The sequence below is a fragment of the Chiloscyllium plagiosum genome, chromosome 20 (assembly GCF_004010195.1).
Source record: "Chiloscyllium plagiosum isolate BGI_BamShark_2017 chromosome 20, ASM401019v2, whole genome shotgun sequence".
Lineage (NCBI taxonomy): Eukaryota > Metazoa > Chordata > Chondrichthyes > Orectolobiformes > Hemiscylliidae > Chiloscyllium > Chiloscyllium plagiosum.
The window spans coordinates 53,558,503-53,573,891 of record NC_057729.1 but is presented as its reverse complement, the minus strand read 5'-3'; the positions used below and the strand labels follow the sequence as shown (position 1 = coordinate 53,573,891).

Genomic DNA, 15,389 nt, shown 5'->3' with positions numbered 1-15,389 from the left:
TCATTTCCCCTTCCCATACCTCACCCCAGTTCTAAACTTCAGCACTGTCCCCATGACTTGCCCTACATGCCTATCTTCTTTTCCACCTATCCACTCCAACCTTCTCTCTGACCTATCATCTTCATCCCCACCCCCACTCACCTATTGTACTCTATGCTATTTTCTCCCCACCCCCATCCTCCTCTCATTTATCTCGCCACCCCTTCAGGCTCAAGCCTGTATTCCTGATGAAGGGCTTTTGCCCGAAACGTTGATTTTATTGCTCCTCGGATGCTGCCTGAGCTGCTATGCTTTTCCAGCACCACTAATCCAGAATCTGGTTTCCAGCATCTGCAGTCATTGTTTTTACCTTGTTGATTTTTTCCTAAACAGTGGCACCACGTTAGCCAACCTCCAGTCTTCCGGCACCTCACCTGTGACTATCGATGATACAAATATCTCAGCAAGAGGCCCAGCAATTACTTCCCTCGCTTCCCACAGAGCTCTAGGTACACCTGATCAGGTCCTGGGGATTTATCCACTTTTATGCATTTCAAGATGGTCTACCTCATCAATACTGACCAGGCATCCCAATCTGACTTAGACCCATTTGCCAACACTTGGCCCATATTCCTGTAAACCCTTCCTATTCAGGTACCCATCCAGATGCCTTTTAAATGTTGTAATTGTACCAGCCTCCACTCCTTCCTTTGGCAGCTCATTCCATTCACGCACCAGCCTCTGTGTGAACAAATTACCCCTTAGGTCCTTTTTAAATCTTTCCCCTCTCACCTTAGAGCCGTGCCCTCTAGTTTTGGACTTTCCCACTCTCGGAAAAAAGACCTTGGCTATTCACCCTATCAATACCCCTCATGATTTTTTGAACCTCTATCACTCCTTCCAAGACTAACATGTCCTAGCTTAGAGTGGTGCAGGAATGCTGTTCATTTCTGATGAAGGACTTTTGCCCGAAACATTCATTTACCTGCTCCTTGGATGCTGCCTGACCTGCTGTGCTTTTCTAGCACCACTCTAATCTCGACTCTGATTTCCAGCATCTGCAGTCCTCACTTTTGCCTAACTTGTCCTAGCAGCCACTTGATCCTATAGGCTCTGACCAGCGGTAGGTACTCTACCAGATGACCACCAAAGATTATTACTGACAATCACCCTTTCTGCACAAAGATCTCTCTGATTATTCATCGAACACAAATTCCAATGAATCATCGGAGGAGGGTATGCCAATTTTGATCTTAGCCAATTTCCCAATGGTATCTTTCACTTATTAAGGGAGCATGCCCATGTGCGTATTCTGCATCCATTGAAATGGGCAATTGTCAATGAACTGTCTGAAGGAAGGAAGATCCTGGCAATATGCAATGGACATAAATTCTCATATCTAGCCCAGAGGGCAGCAAGGAGCAGAGCAGATCACACATTCATTATTGACCTACCTTGTCATCATCCCATTCCTTTCAATGAAAGAAAGGACTTTCATTAATGGCCTCCGTCATGTCCCAAATTGCTTTCCAGCCAAAGCAGTACCCTTGAAATGTAGTCGCTAATGTAATGCGGGAAACATGACAGCCAACTAATGCACCGCACGATCCTAGACAGAACAATCCAAATATAAGTAGATAATTTGGTTTTAATGATGGAATTAAGGGATTATCATTGACCATGACAATTTCTCTGCTTAGATGTATTGCTCAAGACTCTTGTTGCACAGTGGTGGTGTCCCTACCTTTGAGCCAAAAGACCTGGGTTCAAGTCCCACTTTCCCCCAGAGGCGTGTAATAACATCTCTGAACAAATTGATTAAAACACCTCAAAATAGTGCCCATGTTTAATGCCCAGCTTTGGTTTAATGTCTCATCCGAAAGTGGATACCTCTGACAGTTCTACAGAACCTCACCACACTGAGGTGTCAGCATTGATTCTGTGCTCAGGTCTCTTGAACAGGACTTGAGCGATACTGAGGGCCATGCCACTGAGCCACAGCTGATGGCACAACAGCGGGGTGTACGTTAGTCAGGTCTATGAAGAACATCAGTATCCTCTGACAATTTATCTTGGCCACAAAGACAAGTATTTCCCCCCATCCTGTTTGAAATTGTATTTTCGCCGACCAAAGATCAGGAGCTGAAGCCAAATTCACACTTCATGAATCTACCACATTCTTACCTTTGTCCAGAGAGACCTAACAACTGAGCATCAACCAGGCCCTCTGATTACACTTGGTGGTGCTCTAACTATTGAGTCTTTCAGGTGATCCCTTTCTCTACTCCCTAACCATTTCTTAACATTAACACAATTGTTTAATTTTTAATAGGATGCAGCAAGGCAAACATTGACCTTGCCTTTGTCATCGATGGGTCCAAGAGTGTACGACCTGAGAACTTTGAACTGGTGAAGAAGTTTGTGAACAACATTGTGGATGCCTTGGATATCTCCAGCCAGGGCACCCGCGTTGCCTTGGTGCAGTATTCCAGCCGCGTGCGCACTGAGATTCCACTGGGCACACACACGACCGCTGCGGCTTTGAAGAAAGCAGTGAACAATGTGGTGTACATGGAGAAGGGCACCATGACTGGACTCGCTCTCAAACACATGGTGGAGAACGTCTTCACTGAAGCAGGAGGTGCCAGACCTGGATCTCAGAGCCAGCCCCGGGTAGGCGTCGTGTTCACCGATGGCCGTTCTCAAGACAGCATCTCTGAGTGGGCCAAAAAGGCCAAAGACGCTGGTAAGATGCAGCGGGGGCTTGTCCATCTGGAAAAGGGTCTAATTACAAATGAGGAGCTTTTCCATTCGTCACTTGTGACAAATTTTGTCAGCTTATCCTCTCCCCAAAAACCTTCTGGATACCACTCAAACCAAAACCAGTGAATTCATTCCCCTGGAGTTTGAAGATCCATTAGATCCATGTCCAGGGTACTGTACAGGATCTTTTTCACTCGTCTGAGAGGGTAGGTGAGGTTTTGGCGCCATTATCCATCTGAACAATGGTACCTGTGGCAGTGCAACACTCCCTTGGAAATGCACTGAGAACTCCAACCACAATTTGAGACCCTCAAGTCTCTGGTGCGAGTTCCAACCCATAACACACAGAATCATCTACATTTACAGTGGTGAAGCCAGCTGTATTGCCCAATCAAAAACGATCAGACCACACCTATCCCATTTTGAATTTACTTAATGATTGAGCTTCCATCAGCCTCTGGGTAGAGAATTCTAAAGATTCAGCCTTTGCCAGGGAAGAAATTCTGCCTCATTTCAGTCCTTGTCTTTTGTTCTGAGACTCTGTCCCCTGGCTCTAAATCCCAAAGCCAGGGAAACACATTTTTGCAAATGAAAAAAGGGAGTTATCTTCAACTTGGGGCCAAAGGGTTAAAATTAAACTTCCTGCGACGAGACAAAGAATGATAGATTTGTCATTACTAACAACATCAAGAGATGTGGGGATAGTGTGGAAGCATGGCATTTGGGTCCAGAATGTCTTAACAGGCTGAATGGCCCATTCCTGTTTCTTTGTTCTTCTATTCTGAGATTCCCTGCAATGATATTGCAACCACCAAACTTATTTCTTGGACAAGAACCAATAAAACATTAGGACATTGCAGCATGTCCTTTTTATTGACTTCACATGGTGGGTGAAGGGTTCAGGAGTATCAAGTCATGTCAGAGGTTATTAAAACAGAAGGCCAACTTTAGAATAAAACAGAGAAGTTCACTTCCAGCTAGTATTTTAGATTCATGCATAAATGGGGGATGCGATTGCTTGGTGGTATTATTGCTGGGTTGTTAATCCAGAGACCCAGGTAATGTTCTAGGAACCCCGGGTTTAAAGCCCCCATGGTAGATGGTGGAATTTGAATTCAAAGAAAAAAAGCTGGAATTAACAATCTAACGATGATCTTGAATCCATTATTGATTGTCAAGAAAAACCCATCTGCTTCACTCAAGTCCTTTCAGGAAGGAATCTGCCCTCCTTACCTGGTCTGGTCTATATGTGACTCCAGACCCACAGCAATGTGGTTGACTCTTAACTGCTCTCTGGGCAATTAGGGATGGACAATAAATGTTGGCTTAGCCAGTGACACCCTCATCCCATGAAAGAATAAATAATAATTGCATGAATTTTACTGCTATTATCTAGGGTGGCAGATCTAAAGTTTGGACAGAATATGTGATAAAAGCAAGGATTGAATAAAAGGTTAACAAGGAAAAATTAGAATATGAGAAAAGGCCAGCTAGAAATATACCAACTGATGGTTAGATATACTGTATCTCCAAAAAGGGAAGAGTTATCAAAATTCATGGTAGTTCTGTAGAATCTGATTTTGGGGTATTATTATTATTGGAAATAAGGTAATTGCAGATGAACGGAACAAGGATTTTGCATCAGTCTTCACAATAGATAACATGAGTAACACCCCATCAGCAATGATAAGTCAAAAAGAGGAAATTGAGAGGCAAGTTCAGGAAAATTACAGTCACCGAAGAAATGGGACTGAAGAAATTGTTGGAGCTGTGAGTTGACAAGTGCTTGGGTCCCGATGGATTTCATCCTCAGGGGTCATTAATGAAGTGGCCAGTGAGAGAGTTAACGGTTGCATTTTATTTCAGATTTGGGGAATTGCTGCATAAGCTAAAGGTGCATGGAATTATGGGTAATGTCTTAGCATGGGGAAAGGATTGGTTAATTAATAGTAAACAAAAGGTGGGGATAAATTAATGTTTTCTGGTGTCAATCAGTGGTTCAAGGTGTACCTCAGGGATCAGTGTTGGAACTGCAATTGTTTACAATTTACAGAGATGGGAACCAAACGTAGTGTGTCAAAGTTTGCAGATGACACTAAGATGAGTGGTAGAGCAAAGTGTGCAGAGGACACTGAAAACCTGCAGAGGGATATAAATAGGTTAAGTGAGTAGACAAGGATCTGGCAGATGGAGTACAATGTTGGTAAATGTAAGGTCATCCATTTTGGTATTAATAACTGCAAAATGGATTATTATTTAAATGGTGAAAAATTGCAGTATGCTGCTGTGCAGAGGGACCTGGGTGTCCTTGTGCATAAATCACAAAGCATTGGTTTCCAGGAGCAGCAGGTAGTTAAGAAAGCTAATGGAATATTGTCTTTCATTGCTAGAGGGATGGTGTTTAAACAAGGAGGTAATGCTGCAGCTGTGAAGGGTGCTGGTGAGGCCACAGCTGGTGTAGTGTGTACAGTTTTGGTCTCTTCCTTGAGAAAGGATGTACTGGCAGTGAAAGTGATACAGAGGAGATTGACTATGTTGATTCCAGAGTTGAGAAAGTTGGGTTATGAGGAGAGATTGTAGTAGATTGGGACTATACTCATTAGAACTTAAAAGAGTGGGGGGGATCTTATAAAATTGTGGAGAGTTTAGAGAAGATAGTAGCAGGGAGGTTGTTTCCACGGGCGAATGAAATAGAACTGGGGGCATAAACCCAAAATAAAGGGGAGCAGATTTAGGACTGAGTTGAGGAGGAACTTTTTCGCCCAAACGGTTTTGAATCAGTGGGATGCCCTGTCCAGGGAAGCAGTTGAGGCTATCTTATTGGATGATTTTAAGTTAAGGGCAGATAGATTTTTGAACAGTAAAGGAATTGAGGGTTATGGTGAGAGATATTTATGGTAGGGATATGGTGAGAGATATTTATGGTGAGGGTTATGGTGAGAGATGTTTATGGTGAGGGTTATGGTGAGAGATGTTTATGGTGAGGGTTATGGTGAGAGATATTTATGGTGAGGGTTATGGTGAGAGGGAGGGTAAGTGGAGCTGAGTTCACGAAAAGATCAGCCATGATTTTATTGAATGGGGGAGCAGGCTCAAAGGGTCAGATGGTCTACTCCTGCTCCTAGTCCTTATGTTCTTATGAATTCTATCTGACCTCAGTTCTGGGCTACTTAGGGATGAGCAATAAATATTGCCAGTGGCACCCACATCCTATAAAAGGATAATATATAGACTTAAAGAGAGAGACACTTACAAACATATAGACTCACTCTCATTGGACATCTAATGAGCTTTGTTGCCTAGGTCCCTTTGCCTGTGGTTAATGAATGATATATTCACCCTTGCAGGGATCACTATGTACGCTGTTGGTGTCGGTAAGGCAGTGGAAGACGAACTGCGAGAAATTGCATCTGAACCAGTTGATCAACATTTCTTCTATGCTTCAGACTTCAGCATCATTGATCAAATCGCTGAGAACCTAAAAGTGAACATTTGTGAGGGTATGTCTCTGTAGCCTTTTTGTTTGTTTCAATAACTAAATAGGTATTGATGAATCAGTTAATCTCTTCCTGCCTGTGACATCTTTGGGTACATCAGAAACAAAAACGGTCTGCGGCTGCTGGTAACCTGAAATAAGAGTAGAAAGTGCTGGAGAAACTCAGCAGATCAGGCAGCATCTGTGGAGGAAGAAACAAAGTTAGCATCACAAATCACATTTAACTTTGAAAAGTCATAGCAGACTCAAATGCTAACCCTGTTTCTCCCTCTACAGATGTTGTCCAGACCTGCGGAGTTTCGCCAGCACATTCTGTTTTTGTATAAATTGGGATTCCTGTTCATGGTTAAAATAGAAAGCAGGAAAATACTTGAGTATTCTATTGCCTTTTTCACTTTGTTAATTACTGAATTGTCACTGAAACATTGCTAGACAATTAGTCCTGTGTGCCCTTACCTATTGCCCTCAGTTTTCTTTTTGTTCCCCACCCCTTCACTCTCTCTCAACCCGGAAACCAAGACTAGCAACTTTAATCAAGCTGTTTCTATATGTCACAGTAACTGCTGACAGAAATACAGCAAGGATGGGATTAATATCACACCGGCAGTAAAGTTACAACGTCAGAGCTGCAGTACCTGCAGTGAGGAAATTCCTAGATAGAAACAAGAAACAGGAGTAGGCCATTTGAGCCTGCTCCCCCATTCAATATGGTCACGGCAGATCATCCAACTCAGTCCCCTGTTCCTGCCTTCTCCTCATACTCTTTGATCCCTTTACTCTCAGACCTAATTCCTTCTTGAAAACAGTCAATGTTTTGGCCTCAACCACTTTCAGTACCAGTAAATTCCACAGGCTTCCAACTCTCTGCGTGGAGATATTTCTCCTCATCTCAGTCCTAAACGGCCCACCCTGTATCCTCAAACTGTCAACCACTGGTTCTGGATTCCCTAGTCATTGGGAACATCCTTCCTGTGTTAATCTTGTCTAGTCCTGTTAGAATATTTTTAGGTTTCAGTGAGATCTCCTGTATCCTTCTAAATTCCAGTGAATATAGTCCAAACCAATAAATGACCGGGCGGCATGGTAGCTCAGTGGTTAGCACTGCTGCCTCACAGCACCAGGGACCTGGGTTTGATTTCAGCCTCGGCTGACTGTCTGTGTGGAGTTTGCATGTTCCACCCGTGTCTGCGTGGGTTTCCTCCGGGTGCTCCGGTTTTCTCCCACAATCCAAAGATGTGCAGGTCAGTTGGATTGGCCACGCTAAATTGCTCACAATGTTAGGTGCATTAATCAGGGGAAAATATAGGTTTGGGGAATGAGTCTGGGTGGGTTACTCTTCGGAGGGCCAGTGTGGACTTGTTGGGCCGAAGGGCCTGTTTCCACATTGTAGAGAACTTCGTTCAGTAACTGGGAAGATTTATACCATGGAGTTTCACAGGAAGAGGACAAGTTTGCCCGTTGAGCTCATGTCAATGCACAACTTTGGGTGCAATAAGACCACAAATTTATCCTGCTGAATTATACATTCAAGTGGAACTCAGCTCCCAGTGTTGACCGTGCTTAGTCAACCCAACTCAAACCCCGAAAAGGATAAAAGTTTACCAATTCAATCTCAATGAATGAGTACAACAGATTTGTGAGTCTGCCTGTTGCACTTATTTATTTATTTATATATCTTTAGAATGTCTGCTGTCTTTAGTGCACATAAGAGATCCCATTCAAAGAATAATGGAACCCCCTAGATCATGACAAGTAATAATTCTTTGACCAGCAACATGCAAACATATTATACAGCCGTGCTGATTGTGGGATCTTGCTGTGCTCAACTTTACAACCACGTTAGCTCCAACTTCAAAAGGAACATCATCGGTGGCAAGCACTTTGGGACAAAGTGAACTTGTGATAAAGATTCTATATAAAGGTAATTCTTTTTTCTTTCAGAGGAAGTGACTGGACAGGAGACGATTAAAGATCCGTGTGCTTGTGAAACCCTTGTAGCATTCCAACAGGACACATTATCGTTGTTAGAAGAATTCTCTCAAAAACATATCCTTTTCTCCATGGAGTGAGCGTTGCTGTTCAATTCCCATTGTTGCCATCACATCTGGCATTCTAGATATCTGGCCAACCAACAAAGCAGTGAAGTTAATGTTAAGATACAATGAGGATTGATGAGGGCAGAGCGGTAGATGTGATCTATATGGACTTCAGTAAGGTGTTCGAGAAGGTTCCCCATGGGAGACTGATTAGCAAGGTTAGATCTCATGGAATACAGGGAGAACTAGACATTTGGATACAGAACTGGCTCAAAGGTAGAAGATAGAGGATGGTGTTGGAGGGTTGTTTTTCAGACTGGAGGCCTGTGACCAGTGGAGTGCCACAAGGATCGGTGCTGGGCCCTCTACTTTTTGTCATTTACATAAATGATTTGGATGCGAGCATAAGAAGTACAGTAGTAAGTTTGCAGGTGACACCAAAATTGGAGCTGTAGTGGACAGTGAAGAGGGTTACCTCAGACTACAACAGGATCTTGACCAGATGGGCCAATGGGCTGAGAAGTGGCAGATAGAGTTTAATTCAGATAAATGTGAAAGTGGAGTCGCAGGTAGATAGGATAGTGAAGAAGGTGTTTGGTATGCTTTCCTTTATTGGCCAGAGTATTGAGTACAGGAGTTGGGGGGTCATGTTGTGACTGTACAGGACATTGGTTAGGCTACTGTTAGAATATTGCATGCAATTCTGGTCTCCTTCCTATCAGAAAGATATTGTGAAACTTGAAAGCGTTCAGAAAAGATTTACAAGGATGTTGCCAGGGTTGGAGGATTTGAGCTATAGGGAGAGGCTGAACAGGCTTGGGCTGTTTTCCCTGGAGCGGTATAGAGGTTTACAAAATTATGAGGGGCATGGATAGGGTAAATAGGCAAAGTCTTTTCCCTGGGGTCGGGATGTCCAGAACTAGAGGGCATAGGTTTAGGGTGAGAGGGGAAAGATATAAAAGAGACCTGAGGGGCAACTTTTACAGGCAGTGGGTGGTATGGGTATGGAATGAGCTGCCAGAGAAAGTGGTGGAGGCTGGTACAATTGCAACATTTAAGAGGCATTTGGATGGGTATATGAATAGGAAGGGTTTGGAGAGATTTGAGCCGGATGCTGGCAGGTGGGACTAGATTGGGTTGGGATATCTGATCGGCATGGACGGGTTGGACTGAAGGGTCTGTTTCCATGCTGTACATCTCTATGACTCTATGACTGTATACGAGACATTGAGAGACAGATCCCTCACACAAGTGGAATGTGCTATTTTTGTATTTTATAACTGAGACTGCAAGGTGAAGAAGCCATGGTGTGGGATATAATGAACATTGACAGTGCTGGAAAAGGAATGAACCAGTTTAAGATGGGGTGAGTTAAGCAATAGCTCATATAGGTTTGAAATGCCTGAAAGGATCGACAAACTTCAGATTTAGGAGTTGAATGTTGTTGAAAAGAAAGACATTGGCCAGGAGTTTTAGGATGGAGGGCTTCTCTTTTTTTGGAATGATTGACTGGTGGTTTGGTTCCCCACCATCTCCTCACTCAGGACCCTCCCACCTCAGAAAGCTACATGTCCCTCTTCCCATCAGTACTTGAGGCTACAGTGGACAGATCTAGGAATACAAGCAGTCCTCCAGAGAGTCTAAGTCCTAGGAGCCTAGGATTAGTGCAACCATAGGAGATGGGAGAAATGAATATTTTGGATCAATATTTACAATGGAGAAAGACATAGAGGCTAGGGAACTCAGAAAATAATTGTTGCTGTCTTGAAATCAGTTCACATTACAGAAGAGGGGGTACTGGAGGTCTGAAAAAACATAAATCTGAATAAATCTCTGGGACAAGTGTATCCCAGGATATTGTGGGAATCTATAGAAGAAATTGTGGGGCCCCTAGCAGAGATGTATGTATCATCAACAGCCACGGATGAGGTGCTGGAAAACTGGAAGGTGGCTAACGTTGTGCCTTTATTTAAGAAAGGCTGTAAGGAGGAGGCTGGAATGATAGACCTGTGAATCTCACATCAATGGTGGGTAAGTTGTTCAAGGGATTCTATGAGATTGGATTTACATGCATTTGGAAAAGCAAGGATTGATTAGGGATATTTAGTATGGCTTGTGCATGGGAAATTGTGTCTCACAAATTTGATTTGTCATGTCCTCAAAAAACTCAAAGATGAATGAAGGCAAAGTAGGTAGATGTTGTTTTCATGGACTTTAGCAAAGCATTTGACAAGGTTCTGCATGATAGACTAGTTAGTTAAATTAGATCACTCAAAGAAAGTTTGCCAACTGGATACAAAATTGGCTTGATGATAGGAGACAGAGGGTAGTGTTGATGGCGGGTTGTTTTCCAGACTGAAGGCCTGTGATCAGTAGAGTTCAGCAAGAATTGGTGTGGGGTCCACTGTTGTTTATCATTTATATAAACAACTTGGATGAGAATTTTATAAGCATGGTTAGAAAGTTTGTGGATGACACCAAAATTGGTGCTATTGTCGACAGTGAAGAAGGTTGTCTAAGATTACAAAGGGATCACTTGGGCCAATGGGCTGAGGAATGGCAGATGGAGTTTAATTTGGATAAATGTGAGGTGGTGCATTTTGTTAAGACGGACATGGACAAGGCTTATGCAGTTAATGGTAGGGCCTTGGAAAGTGTTGTCAAACAGACAGACCTAGGAATTCAGGTACATAGCTCTTTGAAAGTTGCATCACAGATTGACAGGGTGGTGAAGAAGGTGCTTAGCACTCTTGCCTTCATTGTTCAGACCACTGAGTTGGATGCCATGTTGCGGTTGTACAGGATGTTGGTGAAGCCACTTTTAGTGCTGTGTATAGTTCTGGTCACCTAGCTATAGGAAGGATAGAATTAACTTGGGGAGGGTTCAGCAGAGATTCACAAGGATATTGCTGGGATTGGAGGGGTTGAGTATAAGGAGAGTTTGGATAGGCTGGAACCTTTTCACTGGAGCTTAGGAGGCTGAGAGGTGACCTTACAGAGGTTTTAAAAATCATGAGGGGCATGGATAAGTTCTTTTCCCTAGGGTGGGAGAGTTAAGAGATAGAGGCTATGTTTTTAAGGTGAGAGGAAAAAGATTTAAAAGGGATCTGAGGAGCAACCTTCTCAAACAGGGTGGTTGGTATGTGGAATGAACTGTCAGAGGAATTGGTAGATACAGGTACAATTACAATATTTAAAAGACATTCATACAGGTACATGAATAGGAAAGGTTTAGAAGGATATAGGCCAAACACAGGCAAGTAGTAGTTTAGTTTGGGAAACTTGGTTGGCATGAACATATTGGGCTGAAGGGTTTGTTTCCATGGTTTATAACTCTACAGCTCTATTAGGTAAGTGTGAGAAGGATGGATGAGCCCATGAGGGTTTTGATGAAGAGTTCAAGGGGGTATGGATGGGTCACTTTGTGGCCTTTCCCCATTCTCCGCCACTGCCCCAACATTCTCCTTCCCAGTCATTGATCTCCTCCTGCCAGCCTGATAATTGAGGCTGGGTGAGGGGTGAGTGGGAAATGGTCTTGAGTGTTTATTAAAAGGCTATAAGAGGTCCATGGGCTGGCTAGGACCTCACCTGTCCCACTATAAAATTGAGGAGATGCTGAGATGGATGGAAGGCTGGAGGGAAGGCCATCCAAGGAAATTTCCAGTTCCCCTGCTACCCTCAACGCCAACCCACCCACTTCCCTACCCTCCCTCCCTCCCAACAATCAACTACAAACCAGGACATGGAATTCTGCCCATGCTACCAAAGCATTTCATTCCGGTGTAATCAGGACAAATGCAAGAATGCCAAATTTCAAATGTCCACAATTTATGCCACAGGAGTAGTGAGTGCTGGTTTATTGGTTGGCAAGTCAACATTGAATGGACAAGGTTTTGCAATGGGGAACGCAAACTCCCCAAGCTTTTGGGTAATTCAAAAAAGATGCAAATCTTAATATTTTCCTCTTATGTACAGAGATCAGGTCTCTGGAAAGGAACTTATATTGCTTCTATTATCATTATGTGCAGAATTGTTTTTCTTCCTTTAGTTGTTCATGTAATTATTATCACACTCTGTTTCTCAAATGCTGTCAAATCACAGAATGATATCACCAACTGTAGACTTCAGTATAGGTTAGAAGTACTCCGGGTATGAAGGAATTAGGATATGAGATAAAGTGAGGAGTCTTCAGTGCAGAGTGGGTATAGAGAAGGAGACCATGTTAGATAATGAAGATAATGACAAACCTAAACTAAAATTCCAAGTAACAGTAGCCACATCCACACCATGTAAAAACCTAAAATGCTTATATTTTGGAAGCTAGAGGGCGAATGTTTCTAATCCATTAGAAGCCAATGATCACAAGTTACCTTGTAATAATTTAACAGACCAATAATTTTAACTCTGGGAGCAATAGCATAGTGGCTATATTATTGGGCCAATGATCCATTATCCTGGATTAAGACTGTGAAACTGTCATCAAACCTTTGTAGGAAAGAACATCTGCTGTCCTTAGCTAGCCTGGTTTACCTGTGACTCAAAACTCACAGCAATGTGATTGGCTCTTAATAGCCCTCTGAAATGGCCAAACAAACCAACCAAATCAAGGACGATTTAGGGACAGGCAATGAATGTTGACCCTCCCAGTGAATCCCACATCCCATGAAATAATGGACTAGATGGGCTGAATGGCCTGATCCTGTGCTGTGCATTCTCTGCCATTATTGTCTGTGGTTACCATTCAGTTTTGTTCCTGATGACGACATGGGATCTTCCTTGACCTGAGACACTGGCCCAGATGACAGGAAAGTTGGATGATTTGGAAAACAGGTTGCCAAAGGCAGTGAAATAAAATGTGAACATAAAACTCACCATCATCATTGCACCATCCGAGGTGTTCCTGCGTCACTAAAGTTAATTTAGCTTTTTGTGTTATTGTCTCATTTTCTGGGTGTTTTTTTTATAAAAGAAGATATTCATTTAGGACGCGATTTTCCACTGCTTTGAGCGATTTAACAGCAAAAGACCATTTTTATAAGATCATTTTACAAGATGTATATCTTTCCACTTTTTATATTAAACTTGCGCATGCAGTAAGAACTCCCAATATTTTGTTTAAAAATATAGGTGTCTAAAACTGCACGTTATTTAAAAGGAATTATTAAAGTTCAGCGGGTCAGTGCAGGCAACAGTGAACCTTTGACGGAGGGTAATGGAAATATACAGTAGGTTTTGTCAACAAACTTGTATTCAGGGCGCTGGAGAGTGAAAGGAAGGACTGGTGGAAAACAAAACTGAAAATGCATGGGAGACCTGATCAGCTTCTCACTGGAAACAACTGGTGAGAGGCTAATCAAACTGAGAGTCAGTGAAAGAGCAGATAATCCTGCCCCACAACAGTGCCTTGGACCTAGACAATTCTCATCCATCAGCCCCATCCCAACCTCGCAAACTCCTAAATTAAGCTAAACGTGAAACAGAGTGAAAACCCACAGTGACTAAAGAGGAAGAAATGCTGCTAAAATTCCTCTCCAACCTGCTTTAGAGAATGACAGCTATAGACCCAGTGTTACATGATTTGATCTCTGCCCCCAGCTCCCTCTTGAAGTTTCACTCAGCATCAACAATGTGCATTTCTATAGCACCTTTAATGTGATTAAAAACTCAGTGTGAATAAGAATAACAAAATAGGAGTATGAGAAATTATTCAGTTACTCAAGCCTGTCCTGCCTCAAAACAAGATTGTATCTAATCTGTATGTAATCCACTTTGCCACTCTATTCTCAATTAATTACCTTATTATCCAAACATCTACTGATCTCAGTCTTCAAAATGCTCAATGACTGAGCATCCACCGCTTTCGGGGGGTGAAGAATATTAAAGATTCGCCAGTCTCTTGAGAAAGAAAATTCTCCACATCTCAGTCCAGAAACATCAGCCTTCTTAATCTGAAACTGTGACTCAATGCTAAACTTCCCACCTCTCAGATCCCACGCTGACATCACCCTTAAGAATTTTATGTGCTTCAATGTGATTACCTCTCGTTCTTCTAAATTCTTGGTATTATAGGCCTAGTTAGTTTTCATATGTATGCTGGTAACACCCGGTTCTACCTCACTATCACCTCTCACAACTTCTCCACTTCTGCTAAATTGCCTTCTCATAGGGCAATCTCCTGACCAGGAATCAGTCCACTGGCCTTTCATTGCACACCCTCTAAGGCAAGTGCAGTATATCCTCCCTTGGATAGAGAAACCAAAGCTGTAAACAGATGAAGGGTTTATATCTGAAACACCAGCTCTTCCTGTTTTCTTTTCTCAGGATAGCTGACAGGCTTACTGTGCATTTTCTGTTTTTGTCATAGTTTTCAGACACATAGTTACCATCATTTTACAAGAGTGTCTGTGTTTGGTCTGTTGGACACATAGGGGGAGTGGGGTTATTTTAACATTGGCAGTGTGTGAGATATCAAAACATATATTGAATTGCCCACCCATTATGTGCCACACTAAATTCTTATTCCCACTGACAACCTCAGATAGAACAATTGGATAATTGGCCTTTGATCTTTTTTACACCATTGGTCAAAATAGTTTATTACTCTAGTGTGTCCTGTTGAATTGAGACAAATTTCTGAGGGCTCTTGTAATGCAGTGGGAGTGTCCCTGCTTCTGAGGTACATCATTACCAACTTTGAGCAGGTTGATTAAAACTATCTACTCCATCAGCCAATGTTAAAATTGCCCCTCTCAAATGCAATATAAGATGTACAGCAGGTTCCTGTGTCAGGAATAAACGAAAAACACAGAAATCTATGATAGGACTTAACTATAACTTTTCATGGTTAATAAAGACAATCTATTTCATTAAATAAAAAAATGTGCAATAAACAAAACAAATGTTTTGTCCCATTGACAATCTCATTGGTTACCAGCTCAAGTTTGAGTTGGAGTCTTTGTCAGAAATTATTTGCAGAAATTTGTGTTTTTCCCCCACAGAGAAAATAATTTTCAAAGAGGTTTTCAGGGTTACATTGGATATAAGGCGCCAAAGCAGAAAATGTCAGCCATAGTTTGTGTGCATATGTGTTTCTGTGTGTACGTGTGTGTGTGTGT

At 42.5% G+C, this 15,389-nt stretch overlaps 1 protein-coding gene across 5 annotated transcripts in view; it reads left to right on the top strand.

Moving 5' to 3' along the window:
• The window catches only part of matn4 (matrilin 4), a 72,308-nt gene extending 57,144 nt beyond the window's left edge, over positions 1-15,164 (top strand). For all 5 annotated transcript variants that reach the window (XM_043710850.1, XM_043710854.1, XM_043710849.1 and 2 more), the window contains 4 exons: positions 2,312-2,725; positions 6,090-6,242; positions 8,180-8,284; positions 13,065-15,164. In XM_043710850.1, coding sequence (XP_043566785.1) covers positions 2,312-2,725; positions 6,090-6,242; positions 8,180-8,284; positions 13,065-13,126 — 734 coding nt within the window. In that variant the 3' untranslated portion in view covers positions 13,127-15,164. The remainder of the gene's footprint in view (positions 1-2,311; positions 2,726-6,089; positions 6,243-8,179; positions 8,285-13,064) is intronic.
• Positions 15,165-15,389: the final 225 nt, after the last annotated feature.